This window comes from Mobula hypostoma, chromosome 3 (assembly GCF_963921235.1).
Source record: "Mobula hypostoma chromosome 3, sMobHyp1.1, whole genome shotgun sequence".
NCBI lineage: Eukaryota > Metazoa > Chordata > Chondrichthyes > Myliobatiformes > Myliobatidae > Mobula > Mobula hypostoma.
Genome location: NC_086099.1, coordinates 59,340,503 through 59,362,638, shown reverse-complemented (window position 1 = coordinate 59,362,638; position 22,136 = coordinate 59,340,503). Strand labels below are relative to the sequence as shown.

General features: G+C 44.2%; 2 protein-coding genes across 7 annotated transcripts in view; both read right to left on the bottom strand.

The window, feature by feature from the left end:
- clocka (clock circadian regulator a) overlaps positions 1-7,120 on the bottom strand; it is a 132,799-nt gene extending 125,679 nt beyond the window's left edge. For all 6 annotated transcript variants that reach the window (XR_010017354.1, XM_063043115.1, XM_063043116.1 and 3 more), the window contains exon 1: positions 6,997-7,120. The gene's annotated coding sequence lies outside the window, so the exon portion shown is untranslated. The remainder of the gene's footprint in view (positions 1-6,996) is intronic.
- A 13,835-nt stretch (positions 7,121-20,955) lies between these two features.
- The window catches only part of LOC134343421 (phosducin-like protein 2), a 30,693-nt gene continuing 29,512 nt past the window's right edge, over positions 20,956-22,136 (bottom strand). Inside the window, 1 exon segment of the mRNA XM_063042124.1 lies at positions 20,956-21,101. Coding sequence (XP_062898194.1) covers positions 20,956-21,101 — 146 coding nt within the window.

Genomic DNA, 22,136 nt, shown 5'->3' with positions numbered 1-22,136 from the left:
TTACTTTAAAGTGAGATAGCAGGGTTCTATTAACCAATGGGTGGTTATGTATTGTTTTGTTTTCGGATACCATGCTGTATAATATGACTGTGGACGGGGTTTTGGCGGGGAGTCGGAGGGGGGACAGGGTTTTGATGGGGAGTCAGAGGAGAGACGAGGAGGACGGTGGACGTGCAGAGGTTTTTGGTGGGGAGTCGGAGGGGGGACAGGGTTTTGATGGGGAGTCAGAGGAGAGACGGGGAGGACGGCGGAGAGTCGGGGGTTTTTGACGGGAGTCAGAGGAGAGACGGGGAGTCGGAGGGGGGACAGGGTTTTGACGGGGAGTCGGAGGGGAGACGAGGAGGACGGTGGACGTGCGGGGGTTTTTGGTGGGGAGTCGGAGGAGAGACGGGGAGGACGGTGGACGGGGTTTTTGGCGGGAGTCGGAAGAGAGACGGGGAATCGGGGGGGGACAGGGTTTTGACGGGGAGTCGGAGGGGAGACGAGGAGGACGGTGGACGTGCGGGGGTTTTTGGTGGGGAGTCGGAGGAGAGGCGGGGGGACGGTGGACGGGGTTTTTGGCGGGAGTCGGAGGAGAGATGGGAAGGACGGGGGTTTTGGCAGGGGATCGGAGGAGAGACGAGGAGGACAGTGGATTTTGGTGGGGAGTCGGAGGAGAGGCGAGGAGGACAGGGGTTTTGGCGGGGAATCGGAGGAGAGACGGGAAGGACGGCAGACGGGGTTTTTGGCAGGGGGTCGGAGGAGAGGCGGGGGGGACGGTGGACGGGTTTTTGACGGGGAGTCGGGGAAGAGACGGGGAGGACGGCGGACATGCGGGGGTTTTTGACGGGGAGTCAGAGGAGAGACAGGGAGGACGGCGGACGTACGGGGGTTTTTGACGGGGAGTCGGGGGAGAGACGAGGAGGACGGTGGACGGGGTTTTTGGGGGGAGTCAGAGGAGAAACGGGGAGGACGGTGGACGGGGTGTCGGAGGAGAGACGGGGAGGACGGTGGACGGGGTTTTTGACGGGGAGTCGGAGGAGAGACGGGGAGGACGGTGGACGGGGTTTTTGACGGGGAGACGGGGGAGAGACGGGAAGGACGGTGGACATGCGGGGGTTTTTGATGGGGAGTCAGAGGAGAGACAGGGAGGACGGCGGACGTACAGGGGTTTTTGACAGGGAGTCGGAGGAGAGACGAGGAGGACGGTGGACGGGGTTTTTGGGGGGAGTCAGAGGAGAAACGGGGAGGACGGTGGACGGGGTGTCGGAGGAGAGACGGGGAGGGCGGTGGACGGGGTTTTTGACGGGGAGTCGGAGGAGAGACGGGGAGGACGGTGGACGGGGTTTTTGGCGGGGAGTCGGAGGAGAGACGGGGAGGACAGTGGACGGGGTTTTTGGCGGAGAGACGGGGAGGACAGTGGACGGGGTTTTTGGGGGGAGTCGGAGGAGAGACGAGGAAGACAGTGGACGAGGTTTTTGACGGGGAGTCGGAGGAGAGACGAGGAGAACAGTGGACGGGGTTTTTGGGGGAGTCGGAGGAGAGACGAGGAGGACGGTGGAGAGACGGAGACGACAGTGGAGAGACGGGGAGTCAGAGGAGAGACGGGGAGGACGGTGGACGTGCGGGGTTTTGGGGGGAGTCGGGGAGGACGGAGGAGAGACGGGGAGTCGGAGGAGAGATGAGGAGGACGGTGCACGGGGTTTTTGACTGGGAGTCGGAGGAGAGACGGGGAGGACGGTGGAGAGACGGGGGGGTCGGAGGAGAGAAGGGGGGACGGTGGACGTGCGGGGGTTTTGGGGGGAGTCGGAGGAGAGATGAGGAGGACGGTGGATGGGGTTTTTGACGGGGAGTCGGCGGAGAGACGGGGAGGACGGCGGACGTGCGGGGGTTTTTGACAGGGAGTCGGAGGAGAGACGGGGAGGACGGTGGACGTGCGGGGGTTTTTGGCGGGGAGTCGGAGGAGAGACGGGGAGGACGGCGGATGGATGGGGAGTCTCCGGTCGATCACTCCGAGTGGTCCCGAGCCGTGAGTCAACAGGATTCGGGTGGTCGTCAGGAATCGATTGAGCTCCAATGGTAGCGCGCGAAGAACTTGGACTTTGATAAGTGTTGGCGCCTTTTTTTTCATTACTTTCCTCTCTGTATCAAATTCATATTGATGTCATAGAATTAGTAATTTTTATAAAGTGTATTTGTTAAAATTTACTGGGTGTGCTGGCTGATGATTGATGTTTGGGATTGAATCGGGCGGCGACCGACCCTGTGGGGAGTGTTGAGGCAGGTGCTGGGTGGGATTTCCCCTAGACATACATGAGTCAATATAACAGAACGTTACATACACTTACTACCACATCTCCTGACACTTGAACCATTAGATTTGATCAACTCAGCCAGCAACATTCCCCCCACCCCCCCCAAACCTTCTTATTCCCCATTCTTTCCAGTCCTGATGAAGGTTTTCAACCCAAAATGTCGACCCTATTCCTTTCCATAGATGCTGCCTGGCCTGCGAGTTCTTTATTGCTAATGAAATCCATGCCGGGAACCCAGATAAAGGATCTCATATTACTGCAAATGCAATCTAATCTGAGTTTTATTAATCAGAAACATGGCTTCAGAACTTTTATACTCAATGCTCCAATCAATAAAGATGAGGACATTATATCCTTTCTTTACCAAGATATCCATTTTTGCTGCCACTTTCAGGGAGCTATGGACTCTATTTTAATGTTCCTAAAGATCTTTCCATTTACTTTATACTTTCCTCTTGTATTTGACTTCCCAACACATCCCTCGTACTTGTTCAGATTAAGATTATTTTGCCATTTCTCCACCCAAATTTACAACTGATCGATAACCTGCTGATATATCCCTTGATAACCTTCCTTGCTAAATCCATCTAAAAGCCTCCACCTTTCTGATCATTATTAATTCGAGAATTCCCATTGATCCTCTTGTTTTCAGTTTTCTAAACGTTCCATATGCTCCCTTCCCCACCCCTCCTTTATCTGTTATGTTCGCACCTGGCATATACCAACTTCTACTCCTTCCCCTCCTCTTACCTTATCCTGGCTCCATCTCCCTTCCTTTCCAGTCCCCTGTCCACAATGCAACAATCAACTCTATGACCTATATTGCAATGACACCAACCCATCCCCACCACCACACCTGAAGATTCTAGCCCCCAGAATGCTGAGTTGCCATTCATTTCCATTTTTCAACCACCTGCCTGTGAAAGCAATTTCACATCTGAATGATATGAGGCACTATAACATCAACATAAGACGATTTGATTGCACACTTGAAGATAAACAAATCAGAAACGAATGAGTACAGCAGAAAATAAGAATGCAGCTTTTACATAAGAAAATACATTTTTAACTATAGAGGATCGGGAGGGGGAGCAGGTAAACATTTGACAACTTCTATAATGCACAAGCATTAACACATTCAGACTGCAGTACCTCAAGACATTCCACAATCATCTATAGGCAATAAAAGCCAAACTGACAAAAATAAATTGAAGAATATGATAGCAGTCTACAGGGCTTTGATGTTACATTACAGTGATATTATGTTGGCGTCACTGAGCACACTACAGCACAGAAGCAGGACTTTTGGCCTATCCGGCCCATGCCAAAATATTATTCTGCCTGCTCCCATCGACCAGCACCTGCACCGTAGCCTGCCATACCCCTCCCATCCATGTACTTATCCTAACTTTTCTTAAATGTCACAATCAAACCCACATTCACTAATTACCAATGATGTCTATACCATCTTTTCTATGAACAAGTACCTGGTGAAACAATTTGAAATTGTAAATACTTCCTTTTCAAAGCCCAATTTTCTCTCTAGGGTATTTGAATTCAGTAAATGCAGTATTGTTAGTTAAAGACCCATCAGTGGTGATGGCAGTGATAAAAACAATGTGCTTAGATTTTGCACATCATAAAAAACATACTGGCACTATAAAAATCATAAAAGCCCCTAGGTAAAAACTGGCATTCTAAACTTATAAATATGCACAATGGGGAAAAAATTCCTTGCCCCTCAGGAAGCATTTATGCTTGCTAAGTCACATCAAGTGTCAAAGTGCATTTAGGTTGGAATGACAGTTTGCCCAGTGGCAAATTTATGAATGATGCTGAAGTGATTTGGAAAACAGTTAAACTGTGCCCACTGTACTGAAACCGCTAGTTTCAAGTTCTTGCCATCCTGCAGGAATCCTATTTTAGGGAAGAACTTGAATACTTACATTCCAGGAAGGAACTCAATTCCAACATCAAGCCATTAAAATGTTTGAGATGCAGTGTGAAGTAAACCAACCACAAACTCAGTTAACATACACATGCATGCATGCACTCACCCTGGATTTACATTTGAAGCAAAACTGTTAGAGCTGTTGGGATTTATGTCTGTAATCATTAAAATGAAGTCCAGTACAAGACACCAAATATTAACTTCTGAATTAAGAGTTGAATACACTTGAGGTGGGGAGTGGGGTGGGTAGGAGGCTGAGAGGCAGGGTGAAAGGGCAATGCAACCTGAGCACTAACACCAGGTGCTCTATGGAGTCTGAACATTTTCTTTATGAAGATGTGGTTTTCCCTCAGGTCCTCTAATTTTCTCTGTCAACAATTGGTCCCAGTGAGTAGTTGTAACTGGCCAATTAACAGTTTTCTTACTTAAATCGCCAATACAGCCATGGATGAACCAAGAGGTTCACAGTCTGCAGAGGGCTAGATCGGCAGTATTCGAGACCAATGATTTAGAACTGTACAAGTAGTCCAGGAATGGCCTATGGAAGGCCATCATGAGAGCAAAAAGGCAATCCCATGTGAAGTAGAGACACAATTGGATGCATAACAGCTATGGCAAGGTTTGTAGGAAGTAACAGCCTGCAAGTCCATAAGACCTTAAGACATTGGAGCAGAAATAGGTCATGCAGCCCATTGAATCTGCTCTGCCACTTGATCATGGCCAATCGATTTCCCCTCAACCCCAGTCGCCTGCCTTCTCCCCATTTCCTTTAATTAAAACTCTTATCAACCTCCACTTTAAATACACTCAAGACCGGCCACCACAGCCACCTGTGAGATTCACCACTCCCTGGCTAAAGAAATTGCTCCTCCTCTCCATTCTAAATAGACATCCCTCGATGCCCTTTGGTCCGAGATTCCCCCAATACAGGAAACACCCTTTCCACATTCACTCTGTCTAGGCCTTTCAACATTCAATAGGTTTCAATGAGATCCCACCTCATTTTTCTAAATTCCAGCTCCTCATATTATAAGCCTTTCAAAGCCATAATCATTTTCATTAATCTCCTTTGAACTCTCTCCAGTTTCAGCAGAGCCTTTCTTACACAAGGGACCCAAAACTGCTCACAATGCTCCAATGCAGTCTGACCAAGCCTCAACATTACATCCGTGCTCTTATATTCACTGACATCAACATCTCAAAGGATCTATTTTGGGCCCAACACATTCAAGTGATCATAAAAAAAAACACACACACACACACAGCACCTCTAGTTCATTTGTTGTCTGGGGAGATTTGGGATGGCATCCAAGACTTGCAAATTTCCATGACAGAGAGCATTCTGACTTGATTACATTACCACCTGGTATGGAAGCCTCAATGCACGGGATCACAAGTGGCTAAAGAGGACAGTAGATTCAGCCAGGACCATCACGAGCACAATCCTTCCCACAATCAAGAACATTTCCAATGAGGTGCCTCAAGGCAGTGGCATCCATCATTCTGTATACATACATCTATTGATGCTTCTGGACACATCTTCAGTGATGTTCCTGGAATCATCGGGTGTTTCGGGTCTTTCAACATCATACAACCTCCTCCAGGTGACCCAGCCGGGGCTGATCAGACCCCAGCTTGTGTCCAGATGGCTAGCTACTTATGACTCCATAGCTCCCCTCTTTTGAGCCACAGCCATCTTGAGGCCCTCTCTGCCGCATCGGTGGTACTGCGGATGGCTCTCCTCTTCCTCTCTCCCTCGATGCCCAAAATGCTGAAGGCTCTCACTAAGGAACGGGCTACGAATCCCCTACAACCAACCTCCACTGGGAGACACCTTGCTCTCCATCCAGCCTGCTGACAGTTGCTGACCACTCCTGCGTACTTGGAGAGCTTCCTTTCAAAGGCCTCCTCATCCAGGATATGCCCTCTCCACACCACTACCATCAAGGAGGATTATACAGGAGCCCGAAGAACCATTTTAGATAGATTTGTCCCCTCCACTAACAGATTTCCATGAAAACTACTTGTTATCCCTCATTCTGGACTATTTTGTACAACTTACAGTAATTTTTATATCTTGCACTGTTTTATATTTAATGGGGTCTTTTGAATCTTAGTCTATCTGTTACAGTATTATTAGGAACACTTGCTAAACCAGCAAATTGAAGGCTTTCGATTTTAGATACAATATTCAGAACATCATAATGCCCTTTCAACAAAATCGTAATGTGAGGGGAAAAATTTGCACTCTGAAGACAAAAAATACTTTAAATAAAGAGTACATGAATCAATGAACACAAAAGTCCCAGTTATAAGCAAGAGCCCTCTCTTCCCACTCACAGGTGGGAGGAAGGGATGACTACCTTACCCGGTACAAATCTGGCAACCCAGGGTTCGAACCGCTTTAAGTGAGCAAGGGTACCCGAGAGGCAGTCAAGTGCACGACAGACGGAAAGGCACAAAATCAGCCGCAGAAACGAACCATAGAGATAAACACGCGTAGAGCAATGTCTGTGGTGAACATCTCCCCTAAGAAGCTACCCGAAGTGCTGAGTATTTCCAGCATTCCCTGCATTCATTTCAGATTTCCAGCGGCTGGAAATGCACTCTCTTCAAAAAGAGATAAATTACTTACTCCACGTGCCTGCCGAACATTCATGCTCCCGATGGTCCAGGTCAGCCCGCACCTGCACCCCCGCCCACACCACTATGTTTGTCCCGCAATGACGCTGACGGGAGAGCCGCATTTACCGTTTGCACCCGGGTTCGGGCGTTCTCCACGAGCTAGCCCCGGGGCTCTGCCCTTTCCAGCCCGCAGCACTCTACACCGACTCCCCGGCTCGGCACCCGCAACCCGGCCTGACGGTACCAGCAGCCAGCCGTGATTGACAGCTCCAGCAGCCACTCAGGCAGGCACCCCGTGTCAACATTTAGATTGCAGCGAGAAAGCGTGATCACTGCACCGATCGAATTGAAAACTAAGGGGAAACCGATAATGATTCAAACGAGTGTCAAAAAAAAAACTTTTCTGCGAACGAAACTCCCTGCAGCTGTATTTTATATTGCAAGATCCGTTGCTTATGTAATGCATCGTTGATGTTTTTGGCCATTCAATATTTCCTCCTTAAAATTCGAGACTGTCTTTAACTTTTTAAAATAATACTTTATTATTGCAAGTTACCCTCCAGCCGCGCACACTTTTGGGCGTCTGGCTGTAACTTTGCAGGACGCTCGCCGCCAGAGCGCCCCCTGCAGGCGGGGGCTGGGACTCCGGCGCGCGGTGCACCCTGGGAGAGTTCCACTGACCCAGTTCTTTCTGTTGTGATTGAGACACGACGCTCCGCCCACAGGAGCTGCTGTCGTCTGGGTTTAGCAACGTGGAGCAGAGGGTCAGGCAAATGGTTTGCAGTGCCTGTTTAAATACATTGCTTTTATATATATGTATAGGGAAGGCGGGATTTCCTGTATGAATTGTGGTTGAGAGCTCATTATTTTTTGTTATCCTTGAAGAGTGAATGTTGCTAAAAAGCCCAGTGCTGAGAATCGAGCAGTATTATGGGGATTGACCTATATAATTTTTCTTGTGCTGTATTTTGTTTTGCAGAAGTTCGTTTGCGGAGTTTGGTGTGGGTAGCATCCAATCCTCCGCCTCGCAACGTCGTTAAATTGCGCCTGATGAAGGGTCTCGGCCCGAAACATCGACTGTTTACTCTTTTCCATGGATGCTGCCTGGCCTGCTGAGTTCCTCCGGCATTTTGTCTGCATTACTTCGATTTCCAGCATCTGCAGATTTTTTCTTGTTTAGTAAATTGTGTCTTGTGGATTGGTTAGATTATTAACTTATTGTAAGGTTATAATGTCAAAGCTGCCCATGCTGAAAATCTAGATTAAAATCAGAAAATCCTGGAACTACTCTTCAGGCCAGCGACATTTTGAAGAGAGAAGTTGAGAAGGTTTTGGTTCAATTATTGGCTATCTGCCCCTTTTCCAGTAAATCTTTTGATAACCTTTATTAGCTGGTGCCATCATGACATGTCATTAATCTCTCCTGGGTTCAATTCCAGGTGCTGCCTGTAAGCGGTTTGTCTGTTCTCCCCGTGACGACATAGGTTTTCTCCAGGTTCTCTGGTTTCCTCCCACACTCCAAAGACCTAAAGGTAGCACATGATGGGCATGCTGTATTAGCACCAGAAGCATGACGGCACTTGTGGGCTACCCCCAGCACGTTCTTGCACTATATTGTTGTTATATAGCAATATAACTATATTGTTAACTATATTGATTAACTATATTATTAACTATATATGTTAACTGTATTGATCATTGCAATTCACTGTATCTTTCGATGTCATGTGACAAATAAAGCTAATCTTTAAAATCACAATGCACTGGAAATACGGCAGATTAAAAAAAACCTGTGTGTTAGAGGAAGTGTATTAATGTTAGACATTATAACAGGTTTTTTGATTCCATCATGTCACAGGCTTTCTCCTTCATTCGCTGCTCCTCCCATGAGAAATAGGAGCAGGGGTCGGCCATTTGGCCCATCGAACCTGCTCTACCATTCAAAAAGATCGTTCAATAAGATTTCACTTTCTCCACTGCACAAAACTTATTTCATTTCTAATGTTTCCTTCTTTTGATAAAAGGCCATAGAAAACATTACTATTGCTCTTCTCTCCATAAATGCTCCCTGGCTTGCTGAGTGTTCACAGAATTTTCTGGTTTTATTTCTGATTATCTAAGCTTAAATGTCCAAGTTTTATGGTCTTTTAAAACTGCTTCATTTCACTGAAAGCAGTAAATTTCAAAATCACCCACCCCTGCCTCTTCTCCAATTATTACCATTTCTTAAAGAAGAAAGTCATGTACAATTATGTTTTTCAAGAGAAAAAAGTGAGATGCATAGCAGGTATAAGCAGATATGAACAAATGAGGTACTTATAGAGCTTAAAAGAGTTCAGAGAAAATGTACAGGAATGTTGCCAGGAATTATAAGGAAAGATTGAATAGGTTGACTTTATTCTCTGGAATGTGGAAGATTGTGAGATTTGGATAGAGGTGTACAAAATATGAGGGCTGTATATAGGGTAAATGCAAGCAGGCTTTTTCCACTGAGATTGGGTGAGACTACAACTAGAGGTGTGGGGTTAAGGTTGAAAGGTGAAAAGTTTACAGGGAACATGAAGGAAAGCGTCTTCACTCAGAGGGTTGAATGAGTGTGGAACGAGCTGTCACTGCAAGTGGAGCAGGAGAGCTTGATTTCAACATTTAGGAGAAGTTTGGATAGGTACGTGGATAGTAGGGGTATGGAGAGCCATCATCTGGCTACAGGTCGAGAGTAGTAGGCATTTTAATTGTTTTGACATTGATTAGATCGGCCGAAGTGCCTGTTTCTGTACTGTACAGACTCTATATGACTCTATATTTCTTGCGCTACAAGGAAAGTATCATTGTGTCACTCTGTTAGAAGTACCATCATGCAGCTGGTGGAGTTGATTCCGCATCTCAGAGTGAGTATGATTCAGTCCTAACCCTGGGTGTTGTCTGCGTGGAGTTTGCATATTCTCCCAGTGATTGCATGCATTTTCACCAGGTGCTCCAACTTCCTCCTCCATCTCAAAGAATGGTAAGATTAATTGGCCTCTGTAGTTGACCCCTAGAGTACAGGTGAGTGATGACGGTAATTGATGGGAATGTAGGGAGAATGAAGTGTGATAGCATAGATGCATCTTTGATTTATGTTTTCCAAGATTCAAAGATTTAAGATATATTTATTGTCAAAGAAGTATGTATGCAATATGCAATATATCTTTTGACGGACTGCCACAAGAGAAAGGAAACTATGGAACCTGTTCAAAGGAAAGCTGAAACTCCCCTCCCCCCTCCCACCACCACCACCACATGGAAAAAGACAAGTAGTGCAAAAAGCAAAATACAGAGTGAAAAACACAGAATATGTAACACTAACACGCAAAGTCATCAAAAGAGTCGAGGCATATTCAATTCAGTTCAGTTCACTCTAATTTGTTATCTGTAGGCCACGCTGATCAAAATCACTCAAAACATAAAAAGGAGTGACTAGAAACACATCATAATGTGAACTGTAGGGTTTTATTCACAAACCACTTCGATTAAACCCTGCCCAAGACACATAACTCCAGCACCATCCTCCGACAGCACAGAAGGAGAGAGAGAGACCTCCCAAATGAAAGGACCTTCGTCTGGGAGCAGTGAGCAAGAGGGAGAGAGAGAGACTATCACACACAAACACCTTCCTCTGGCATCAGCGAGCAAGAGGTTGGTAGACGACGCTGATAGAGCAGGTAATGAGCCCTATCAGCCAAAAATCCCGCGCCACCCATGTGACCAATAAAGCTACTAACCCAAAGCAACACACACAAAATGTTGTAGGAACTCAGCAAGTCAGGCAGCATCCATGGAAATGAACGGTATTTCGGGCCAAGACAACTTCTCCAGGACTAGAAAGGAGGGGGTAAGATGCCAGAATAAAATGGTGAGGGGGGGAAGAAGGGTAGCTGGAAGGCAATAGGTGAAGCCAGGTGGGTGGGAAAGGAAAACCTACTAACCCGTACATCGATGGAACGTGCAAGGAAACGGAACACCCAGAGGAAACCCACACGGTCACTGGGTGAACATACAAACTCCTTGCAGACTGTGGTGGGAATTTAACATGTCGCTGGCGCTCTAACAGCACTACGATACTGTGCCTCTCCAATGTTTGGCTTCATCTCAGTGGGCTGAAGGGCAGGAAAATGTTTTATGGGAAGCACAGTATAATCTGCTTGTGGATTTACAGATTTATTTTAGATTAAGGTCTATTTGGATTTGGACTGATCTCGAAATCATTACTGTGAAGTTTTAAATCAATTCATAATTTGTATAAGAAAACTAGAAATGTTCAGAATGTAAGCAAGTTGTAAATAAACAATAACAAAAGTCTTGTGTAAAACTAGTGACTGGAGAGTTGACAATGTTTAGCGTTCATAATGGGAAACCACCAGAGAGAGTGTTGAGTCAATGGAAAAATAAAGAGGCCAAATGTGAGCACTGTAATAACTAGATTAGCAATATTTGTCACATATACATGGAAGTATACAGTGAAATATGTTGTTTGCATCAACGACCAACACAGCTCTGTTATCTGCTGGAGCAGCCCGCAAGTGTTGTCATGTCTCAGGCATCAGCATAGCATGCCCACAAGTTACTAATCCTAACCCATTCATCCTTTTGGAATGTAGAAGGAAACGGGAGCACCCAAAGGAAACCCACGCAGTGACTGGGAGAATGTACAAACTCCTTACAGACAGTGGAGGGATTTAAATTCCAATCGAAGAAACTGTTGTGTGTGACTTAGAGGAAAGCCTGTGTTATTATGTGCTGACAGCATTTGTTCCAAGTGATAGGCCTCAGGGCTTTAGGAGTGGTGAAGAGGAGGTTGCAGTGTCAATAAAACTGGGTTGGCTTTGAAACTAACCACCAACATAATGAGCTCTAGATCTGACATTTGTGTGCTGACATGTTGTTCAGGGACATAAATGTGATCATACTTGGTTTTGTGACCTATTTTTAATTCCTTTTCCACACTGTGTGTTTGATTTTAAATGTTGTCGCCAGACTTCTAGAGGTGATCATTAAATACTGCTGTTCCACTATTCACCTGTTTTTTTTAATGGATGTCTTTTACATACAAGGTAAAAATAAATATCTTTGAAAGTAAAAATGACATACAATGAAGCTCAAGTGTCAGAGAATCATGAACAATCACGGAATAGAGAAAAGCCATTTGACTCATTTTGTATACATTAGACAAATACAGAAAAACACTACATGGCTTTATCCAACTTCCCGCTTTCTGGAACATAATTTTGTAGGTTACCATAACCCAAGTGTTACTCTTGGTTGTATGGATGATTTGCTGTGTGTCTCATTCTCCTTTCAGATGGTGAATTTCAGATCCGTACCACTCCTGATAAAAAAAATTCTTCCTCTGCTCCCCTCCAACCCTTTCACAAATTAAACCAGTAGACATAGGATTTATTTCTTACCAATTCAATTGCAGTCCTTCAAAATATTATATTGCTGGGTTACATCTTCCTTCAGCTTGTTTTGTTCAGAAGAAAAAACAATGCCATTTTACTATGTCTCTTTTTTAGAACATAAGGAAATAGGAACAACGTAGGATATTTGGATCTTCACACATACTTCTTCATTCTGAATCAGAATCACTTTATTGCCAGTATATGATATTGCCAAGCATAAAACACAGGACAATATCTTAACAATAGCAACCAACAATATACAAGACATAAACATGAGAAAGCCGGCAGATGATGGAAAGCCAAAGGAGCACACACAAAATGCTGGAGGAACTCAGCAGGTCAGGCAGTATCCACAGAAATGAATGAACCAGCGATGTTTCGGGTTGAGACCGTCCTTCAGGATTGAAAAGGAAGGGGGAAGATGCCAGAATAAAAAGGTGGGAGGAGGGGAAGGAGGCTAGCTAGAAGGGGATAGTTGAAGCTAAGTGAGTGGGAAAGGTAAAGGGCAAGAGGAGAAGGAATCTAATAGGAGTGGAGGGTGGACCATAGGAGAAAGGGAAGGAGAGGACACACAGTGGGAAGTGATAGGAAGGTGAGAAGAGGTAAAAGGCCAGAGTGGGGAATAGAAGGAGAGGGGACAGGGAGGGGAAGAATTTTTACGGGAATGAGAAATCGGTATTCATGCCACCCAAATGGAATATAATGTGTTGCTCCTTCATCCTGAGGGTGACCTCATCTTGGCTCAAGAGGCCATGGACCGACATGTTGGAACGGGTATGGGAACTGGAATTAAAATAGTTGGTCATCGGAAAATTACGCTTTTGGCGGATGGAGTAGAGGTGCTTGATGAAGCAGTTCCCCAATGTATAATGGGTCTTACCAGTGTAGAGGAGGCTGCATCAGGAGCAAAGGGACACAACAGGAAACCCCAGCAGATTTGCCGGTAAAGTGCCGCATCAGCTAGAAGCACTGCTGGGGCACTAAATGGAGGAGAGGGAGGAGGTGAATGGGCCGGTGTAGCACTTAGGCCACTTGCAGGTATAAGTGCTGGGTGGAAGATTAGTGGGGAGTGATGAATGGACAAGGGAATTGTGAAGGGAGCAATTTCTGTGGAAAGTGGAGAGTGGGGGTGAGGTAAAGCTATGTTTAGTGGTAGGATCCATTTGGAGATGGCAGAAGTTGTGGATGATGTGTTGGATGCAGAGGCTCATTGGGCAGTAGGTAATTTTTCCAGCTCTTTTCATCATTCTGGTTAGTAGCTGACAGCCAACAATCTTCACCATTGTGTGGACAATGCTGTGTTGCAACCTGGACTTGGAGAGGGAGGAGACCTGCCCAGATCTCATTTTGCCTTCCATGCCATTTTCCCTATAGCCTTCAAATCCCTGATCTTTCTGCAATCTATTTGCTTCCTCCTTAAATGCGCTCAATGATCTAGTCAGCTCAGTCTTCTGGGGTAGAGAATTTTGGAGATAAACCACCCTCCGCAAGATACTTCAACATCACAGTAATCTTGCCCTTTCATTTGAGATTTTTCCTTGTGTGAAAAATTAGACATATACCCTGTTATCTACCCAGAATCCTTACAATTTTAAGATCAGCTCCTATTCTTCTAGACTCCAAAAAATATGGATTTAATTTCTTCAGCCACTTATGATAGGACAATCTTCACAATGAAGCAATTAGCCTTGTGAATCTCTTTTGAACTGCCTTCAATACCAATATATCCTTTCTTAAACAAGGGGACCATGATTAGCATTTTCTAGTTCTGAGAACATGTACATTTCTTCTGCATCTACAGTTGTCATAGTCCTTCCCTGTAACACAGAACTAGTACAATGCAGATTACTCTAGCTGTGTACAAGTTAATGTTTTACTGTATATATTTCTATTTTGACCTTATTGTACCATGCATTGGCTTGTACAGAAAAATAGCCTTCTTGACTACTGTGGTGTGGCTACTTCTCATTAACATAACACTGCTTAGACAATCCTGAATATTCAGTCTACCAGTGTAAAGTTTCAGTTTGTTAATAGTTTAATGGTGTGTCTCTGCAAAATATATCACTAGCACCAATGTTTAAGCTTTCATTAAGCTGGTGACGCTGAGAGGGGGATCTTGACAACTGGGCATCTCAGGATCTCCATACGTTCTGTCCAGGCTTGTGATGATGATCAGCATCACCTATTGTCCTCCGAGACAGACGGATACCAACCACACCCACCACCACCAATGTTTAAGTATATGTTGTATCTCAATATACAGTATCTGAAGACATAAATTGGCAATGCAGATACAGGTCATCTGTGGATAACAAACAAGTTCCATTTTTACAGATGCCACAAGCCCATTTTGTCAGTAAGATAAAAAAAATGCACAAAAATCATTCGATATTGTAACCATTCCTCTACAATATTGTAATGAATGATATCAAAAACACAATTGTTTAGAAATAACAATTACTAAAAGTGTAGAGTGAGTGGAAATTAGTTCTGCCATCTATAAGAATGAGCATATATATGTACTTTGGACGTTTTAGACAATAGAAAATAGGTGCAGGAGTAGGCCATTCTGCCCTTCGAGCCAGCACCGCCATTCACTGTGATCATGGCTGATTATCCACAATCAGTATCCTGTTCCTGCCTTCTCCCCATATCCCTTGACTCCACTATCTTTAAGAGCTCTATCTAACTCTTTCTTGAAAGAATCCAGAGAATTGGCCTCCACTGCCTTCTTAGGCAGAGCATTCCACAGATCCACAACCCTCTGAGTGAAAAAGTTTTTCCTCAGCTCCGTTCTAAATGGTCTACCCCTTATTCTTAAACTGTGGCCTCTGGTTCTGGGCTCCCCCAACATTGGGAACATGTTTCCTGCCTCCAGCATGTCCAATCCCTTAATAATCTTAAATGTTTCAATCAAATCCCCTCTCATCCTTCTAAATTCCAGTGTATACAAGCCCAGTCACTCCAATCTTTCAACATATGACATTCCCGCCATCCCGTTGCACTCCCTCCATAGCAAGAATGTCCTTCCTCAAAGCTGGAGACCAAAACTGCACACAGTACTCCAGGTGGGGTCTCACCAGGTCCTTGTACAACTGCAGAAAGACCTCTTTGCTCCTATACTCAACTCCCCTTGTTATGAAGGCCAACATGCCATTAGCTTTCTTAACTGCCTGTTGTACCTGTATGCTTACTTTCAGTGAATGATGAACAAGGACACCTAGATCTCATTGTACTTCCCCTTTTCCTAACTTGACACTATTCAGATAGTAATCTGCCTTCCTGTTCTTGCCACCAAAGTGGATAACCTCACATTTACCCACATTAAATTGCATCTGCCATGCATCTGCCCACTCACCCAACCTGTCCAAGTCATCCTGTATTCTCATAACACCCTCCTCACATTTCACACTGTCACCTAGCTTTGTGTCATCTGCAAATTTGCTAATGTTACTTTTAATCCCTTCATCTAAATTATTAACATATATTGTAAATAGCTGCGGGCCCAGCACCGAGCCTTGCGGTACCCCACTAGTCACTGCCTGCCATTCTGAAAAGGACCCGTTAATCCCTACTCTTTGTTTCCTGTCTGCCAACCAATTTTCTTTCCATGTCAGTACCCTACCCCCAATACAATGTGCTCTAATTTAGCCCACTAATCTCCTATGTGGGACCTTATCAAAGGCTTTCTGAAAGTCCAGTACACCACATCCACTAGCTTTCCCATGTTCATTTTCATAGTTACATCCTCAAAAAATTCCAGAAGGTTAGTCAAGCATGATTTCCCCTTCGTAAATCCATGCTGACTCGGACCTATCCTGCCACTGCTATCCAAATATCCCGCTATTTCATCTTTTATAATTGATTCCAGCATCTTCCCCACCACTGATGTCAGACTAACTGGTCTATAATTGCCTGTTTACTCTCTCCCTCCTTTCTTAAAAAGTGGGATAACATTAGCTACCCTCCAATCCACAGGAAATGATCCTGAATCTATAGAACATTGGAAAATAATTACCAATGCGTCCACGATTTCTAGATATTAATCTGATATCTTTATGAAATTCATTTGTAAGTAGAGGGTGTCCATAAGTTATACCTTAAGTCTTGGCCTTCATTCAGATTTACTGAAGGATATTGATGTCTCTCACCTAGCACATTTTAAGTAGGTTCATAGTACCATTTTTTTTCCTGTGACAACTCTCATAGAATATTGCTTGTGCAAGGTCATCACATGCCACTTTGAGAAATTATATCACAGCATAACATGGTGGTAAGGGACAGTTTCTTGGCAATGGTCATTGGTCACTACTTCCTCCCATGTATAATCAATGAGCTATAGTGTACATCGTACCTTTCCTGAGTTTGACAAACTTTATGAAACAGTATATTATCAAGTGTACTCATCAGTTCCTCACCACATCTGGTTTCAAAAGGAGTGGCTGAGAAGTTGTCATTCATATTAGATAAGGAAGCTCTAGGCTGTTGCAGGGAAGTTCAGTACTCAACAGAAAATGTTGCTTGCAGATGTAAAGAATAAATCCAAACAATAAAAAAATGTAGTTAAGAACTATTAATGAAAACTGAGAACACTCTTTATCCTTGTTCAATAAAGTTGAATCAAAAACATCACTATGTCATGAATCAGACAAATTCAACCTAGACAGGCAACCTAACGTTCTTAGACCACACAGCAATTTAGTTTACTTAGATGAGATATAGGACATGTAGTAGATATTTACAGAAACAAGTCATATTTGGTTGAAGTTAGTGAAATCCAAAATGTTCATGTTGATCAACTGATCTTGCCAAGTCTGAATAGTAAGTCATTGAATCAGTGTCTGAGTTAAATTCTGTCCAGTCTTCAGGAAATAAACTGCCAAATCCAAGCAAATCTGGCGAAGAGACAGAGCTTTGGTTGACCTTAACTGCAATGTCAATATTTATAGAGTTATAGAAAAATACAGCACATAAACAGGCCCTTTGGTCCCTCTAGTCCCTGCTGAGCCATTTAAATTGCCTACTGCAATCGACTTGCACCAGGACCATAGCCCTCCATATCCCTAACATCCATGTACCTATCCATACTTCTCTTAGACATTGAAATCAAGCTAGCATGCACCACCTGCACTGGCAACTCATTCCACACTCTCAAGACCCTCTGAGGGAATAAGTTTCCCCTCATGTTCCTCTTAAACTTTTCACCTTTCATCCTTAATCCATGGCATCTAGTTGTAGTCCCACCCAACCTCAGTGGAAAAAGCTTATTTAGCCTATCTATATGCCTCATAATTTTGTATACCTCTACCAAATCTCCTCTTAATCTTCTATATTTTATAGAATGAAGTCCTAACTATTCAATCTTTCCATATAACTCAGGTCCTCCAGATCCAGCAACATCCTTATAAATTTTCTCTGTACTCTTTCAAACTTATTTACATCTTGCCTGTAGGTAGGTGATCAAAAATGCACACAATTCTTCAAATTAGGCCTCAGCAACAAGCAATAATCATTATTACAGTTCTTCTTGTATTTGCACAATTTATCAGTTTTTTTCATTGATTCTACTGTACTTCTTTGCTCTACTGTGAGTGTCTGTAAGAAAATTAAACTCAGGGTAGTATTTGGTGCCATAAATATGCTTTAATAATGAACCTTTCTTTGATTTTGACATACTTTGGATCCCATGAGCCATTCTTCCTTAGTGAGCCTACCATAGGGAACCTTTACAAAAACCTTGCTAAAATCGATATACACCACCTGCAATGCTCCACCTTCAGCAATATGCTTTGTCACTTTCTTAAAGAATTTCGTCAGGCTCAGGAGGTATGACCTGCCCCTCACAATGCCACGTTACCTAACCCTCATCAGTATATGCATCTCCAAATGCTCGTAAATCCTGTCCTTAAGAATCTTCTCTTATAATTTGTCCATTACTGAAGTAAGATTTATTCTCTTGTCTTGCACGTTGGTCCAGACTTCATTACTGTAGCGGGGTGTACTAAGGAGATGGACACATGGACTTGCTGTTTAATTTTCCACAACAAGCTGCCGTGGTCCACTCTCTCTTGCTCACTTTAGACATAATAGACATCTTTTACAAAGTGTGTTTGATTGCAGCTGGTAATTACAGATTCTAGATTTGTTAAGTTGTCAATAGCCTCCAATACCACATTATCAATGCCACTTGTTGACAATGTGGCACTATCCTGACTCATGCCATTTGTCTTCTTGATGACATTAGTCAATATGACCTCCTCACAAATATGATATCATTTTTTTACAGTGACCTGTGGAAGTGTTTCTCAGAATAAGACGAAAAAATGCATAATCGGTATTGTGCATTTTGTTGATTCCCGGGGTGATGAGGGCTGAACAACTTTTCATTGTTTCTGTTCTGTGGCTAAACAGCCTCTGCTAATGATTTGAAGTTTATAACAGAAGCAGTCAGAGTAAAGACATTAAAAGTGCCTTATCTATCTTCTCTGCTATCTTCAGTGCTCTATGGATAGGTATTTCATAATGCCTGTATTCCTCTCCACTTCTCCGTACTTTTAACATCTGTTTTACATTGCCTTGCTTGCCCTTCTGCAGTGCATTACCCCTCACTTCTCCAGATCAACATACCATTCACTTTCTTTCCCACATGCAAATATCTCTTGGTGTTCCTTCAGTAGTTATTTTTCATAGTACATTGAACATATCCTTGATAAATGTTTTGAAAGGCATGCTTTGTGCTTGATTTCATTTGATTAATTCTCAATTTTTTGATACTATTTAAAATGGTTGATCATTTTGCTCTCAATGAGTTTCCCCTGACGTCCAGCTCCTTGAAACAGCCTTTACACAGGTCCTACCTATTTATCAAATAATTAGTGCATGTTCAGCAGTGGTTTCTGTGTTCTAAGTTCTTCTGTATCAGCTTCAAAAGGACCAATAATATTACCTTTAATCTGTTCAAGTTACTCTTTTCTGCACTACTGAATACTGTTGTTGCATGAATGAAGTCACCAGAGAGAAGTATTGGTAGATATGAAGCAGTCTCTTAATTCAACAAAATATCACAAATAATTTGACAGCCTTTTGGGAGGGGGGTGAAAGAGGAGGAGGGGGAGGAGGAGAGAGAGGGAGAAGGGGAGAGAGGGAGAGGAAGAGAGGGAGAGGGGGAGAGGGAGACAGAGGGGGAGAGGGGAGAGGGAGGGAGAAGGGGAGAGGGAGGGTGAAGGGGAGAGGGGGAGAAGGGGAGAGGGGAGAAGGGGAGGGGGAGAGGGGGAGAGGGGGAGAAGGGGGAGAAGGGGAGACGGGGAGAAGGGGAGAGGGAGGGGGAGAGGGAGAGGAGGGGGGAGAGGGAGAGAGAGGGGGAGAGGGAGGGAGAGAGGGAGAGGGGAGAGGAAGAGAGAGGGAGAGAGGGAGAGGGGAGAGGGAGGGAGGGGGAGAGAGAGGGAGAGGAAGAGAGGGAGAAGGGGAGAGGGGGAGAGGGGGAGAGGGGGAGGGGAGAGGGGGAGAGTGGAAGAGGGAGGGAGAGGGGGAAAGGGGGAGAGAGGGAGAGGGGAGAGGGAGGGAGAGGGGGAGAGAGAGGGAGAGGAAGAGAGGGAGAAGGGGGGAGAGGGGGAGAGGGGGGAGAGGGGGAGGGGGAGAGGGGAGGGGGGAGGGGGAGAGAGAGGGAGAGGAAGAGAGGGAGAAGGGGAGAGGGGAGGGGGAGAGGGGGGAGAGGGGGAGAGGGGGAGGGGGGGAGGGGGAGAGGGGGAGAGGGAGGGAGAGGGGGAGAGAGGGAGAGAGGGAGAGGGGGAGAGAGGGAGAGAGGGAGAGAGGGAGAGAGGGAGAGGGGGAGAGAGGGAGAGGGAGAAGGGGAGAGGGAAGAAGAAGGGGAGAGGGGGAGAGGGGGAGAAGAGACAATACTTTCTTATCTTCCCTGTCCCCTGCCTTCCCTCATCAACTCTCTGTATGTCCTGGATGATACTGAGGGTTAGCATAAAGGTCCAGTATTGGGGGTTTCAGCCTTTTCTTCCGGCCATTAATTTGTGCATTCAGTTGTCATCCCAGGGAGTTGACCACATAGTCTCCATTGACCGTTCTTTGCACTATTGAGGTACTGAACTGATGGAGTTACTATCAATGCGATGTTAACCCAAGATGTTTGGTAAAGTGATGTGAAAGAAAAGAGGGTAAATAGAGTTGAAGTACAGATAAACTTTTCATCTTATTAAATGTTGGAACAGACTCATGACACAGTACTACACTGCCCCATATATTGAAATTGGGTGGTGGAGTGGAGATACATCTCCATCAAAGGAGGTGTAGGGCACTCCTTCCCTCCACTAGCCTGTAGGTCAGCCTTGGGCAAAGAGCGATACCAGCTTAATGATCAACGTCATGTGAAGCCATGGGAACAGGTGGTGGATGGTCACATGACCAGCTAGTGCATAATACAAGTCCTGGTTATCCGACCACTGACGCCAGGCAGACAATCTCTAAAGATCTTTTTTGTTCTTTTTTATTCAACTGGTATGTCAGAATTAACAAAGCCAGCAATCCAAAGCTAACAAACATGTGGATTTATGTCAAAATGGAAAAATGTGAAAATACTTTTATGTAACATCATATTTAATCAAAATGAATGATCTGGTAACATTTCCCAACAAAGTCAGGCTTCCTCGTGGTCACTTTCATTATAATATTTAATAGAACAACCTCTTATTGATGATGCCATCACGTCCACAGTTTTCTTTTTGGGGTTCTCTTCTAAATCTGTCTTTATTGCTCCTGTGTTTGCTAGCTTCCATTCCAGCTCTGAAAACAAAAAGAAAATTCACAATAATTATGTTAGTTATCACTTATAGTATTTCATTTGGGATTGGAAAGCATAATCTCTGATAATTCAGAGTACTTTTCTTTTTTGGACTAATATAATAAAGTGAATATTTTATCTTATTACTGATAAACAACTGGTAGTAATTGGTAATAAGGTAGGTCTTAAATATCATTTGCAATACTTTGGAAGTTTATCTGAAGTCTAAGTTATTTCCAACCTTGGAAGCAAAATTCAGTTACAAACAAGAGAAAATCTGCAGATGCTGGAAATCCAAGCAACACACACAAAATGCTGGAGGAACTCAGCAGGCCAGGCAGCATCTACGGAAAAGAGTACAGTCAACATTTCAGGCTGAGTCCTGTCGAAGGGTCTCGGCCCGAAACATCGACTGTACTCTTGTCCACAGATGCTGCCTAGTCTGCTGAGTTCCTCCAGCATTTTGTGTGTGTTGCAAGCAAAAGTCAGTATAGATTTCCATATCCCAGTTGTAACCTCCAAACAGGGATATGAAGACGATCCCTCTGAATAACCATGAGACATTGTTGCACTATATCTCGTTGATTTTAACATGAACATTGTAATAATAACTTATACAAGCACCATACACAATAGTATCCCTTTAATTTTCAATTCTATTTAAATTATATTTATAAAGTATCTTAAATACATTTATCACGATTTTAAAAATATAATATTATCCTAAATAATATAAGTTAATTCCATTTAGTTTATTCTAGGAATATCAGTGATTTTGTCAATTATGCACTTGTTGACCACCCCTTGTTATCATGAGCATATTAGGATGCAACCATGTAATGTGGGACTAGAATATATTGTTGGACAGACCAGTTAGGAACTTCAGTGTTAGGGCCTATTCTGGACTTAGGGTGTATAGCAAAATATTAACTTCAGCAACCAATCTTGACACCAGAATATGGACTGTAGGTTGAATTTAAAATGCAGCTCTGGACAATAGATTTCTAGAGCTGTGAACAGCAGTTAAATGAAACACC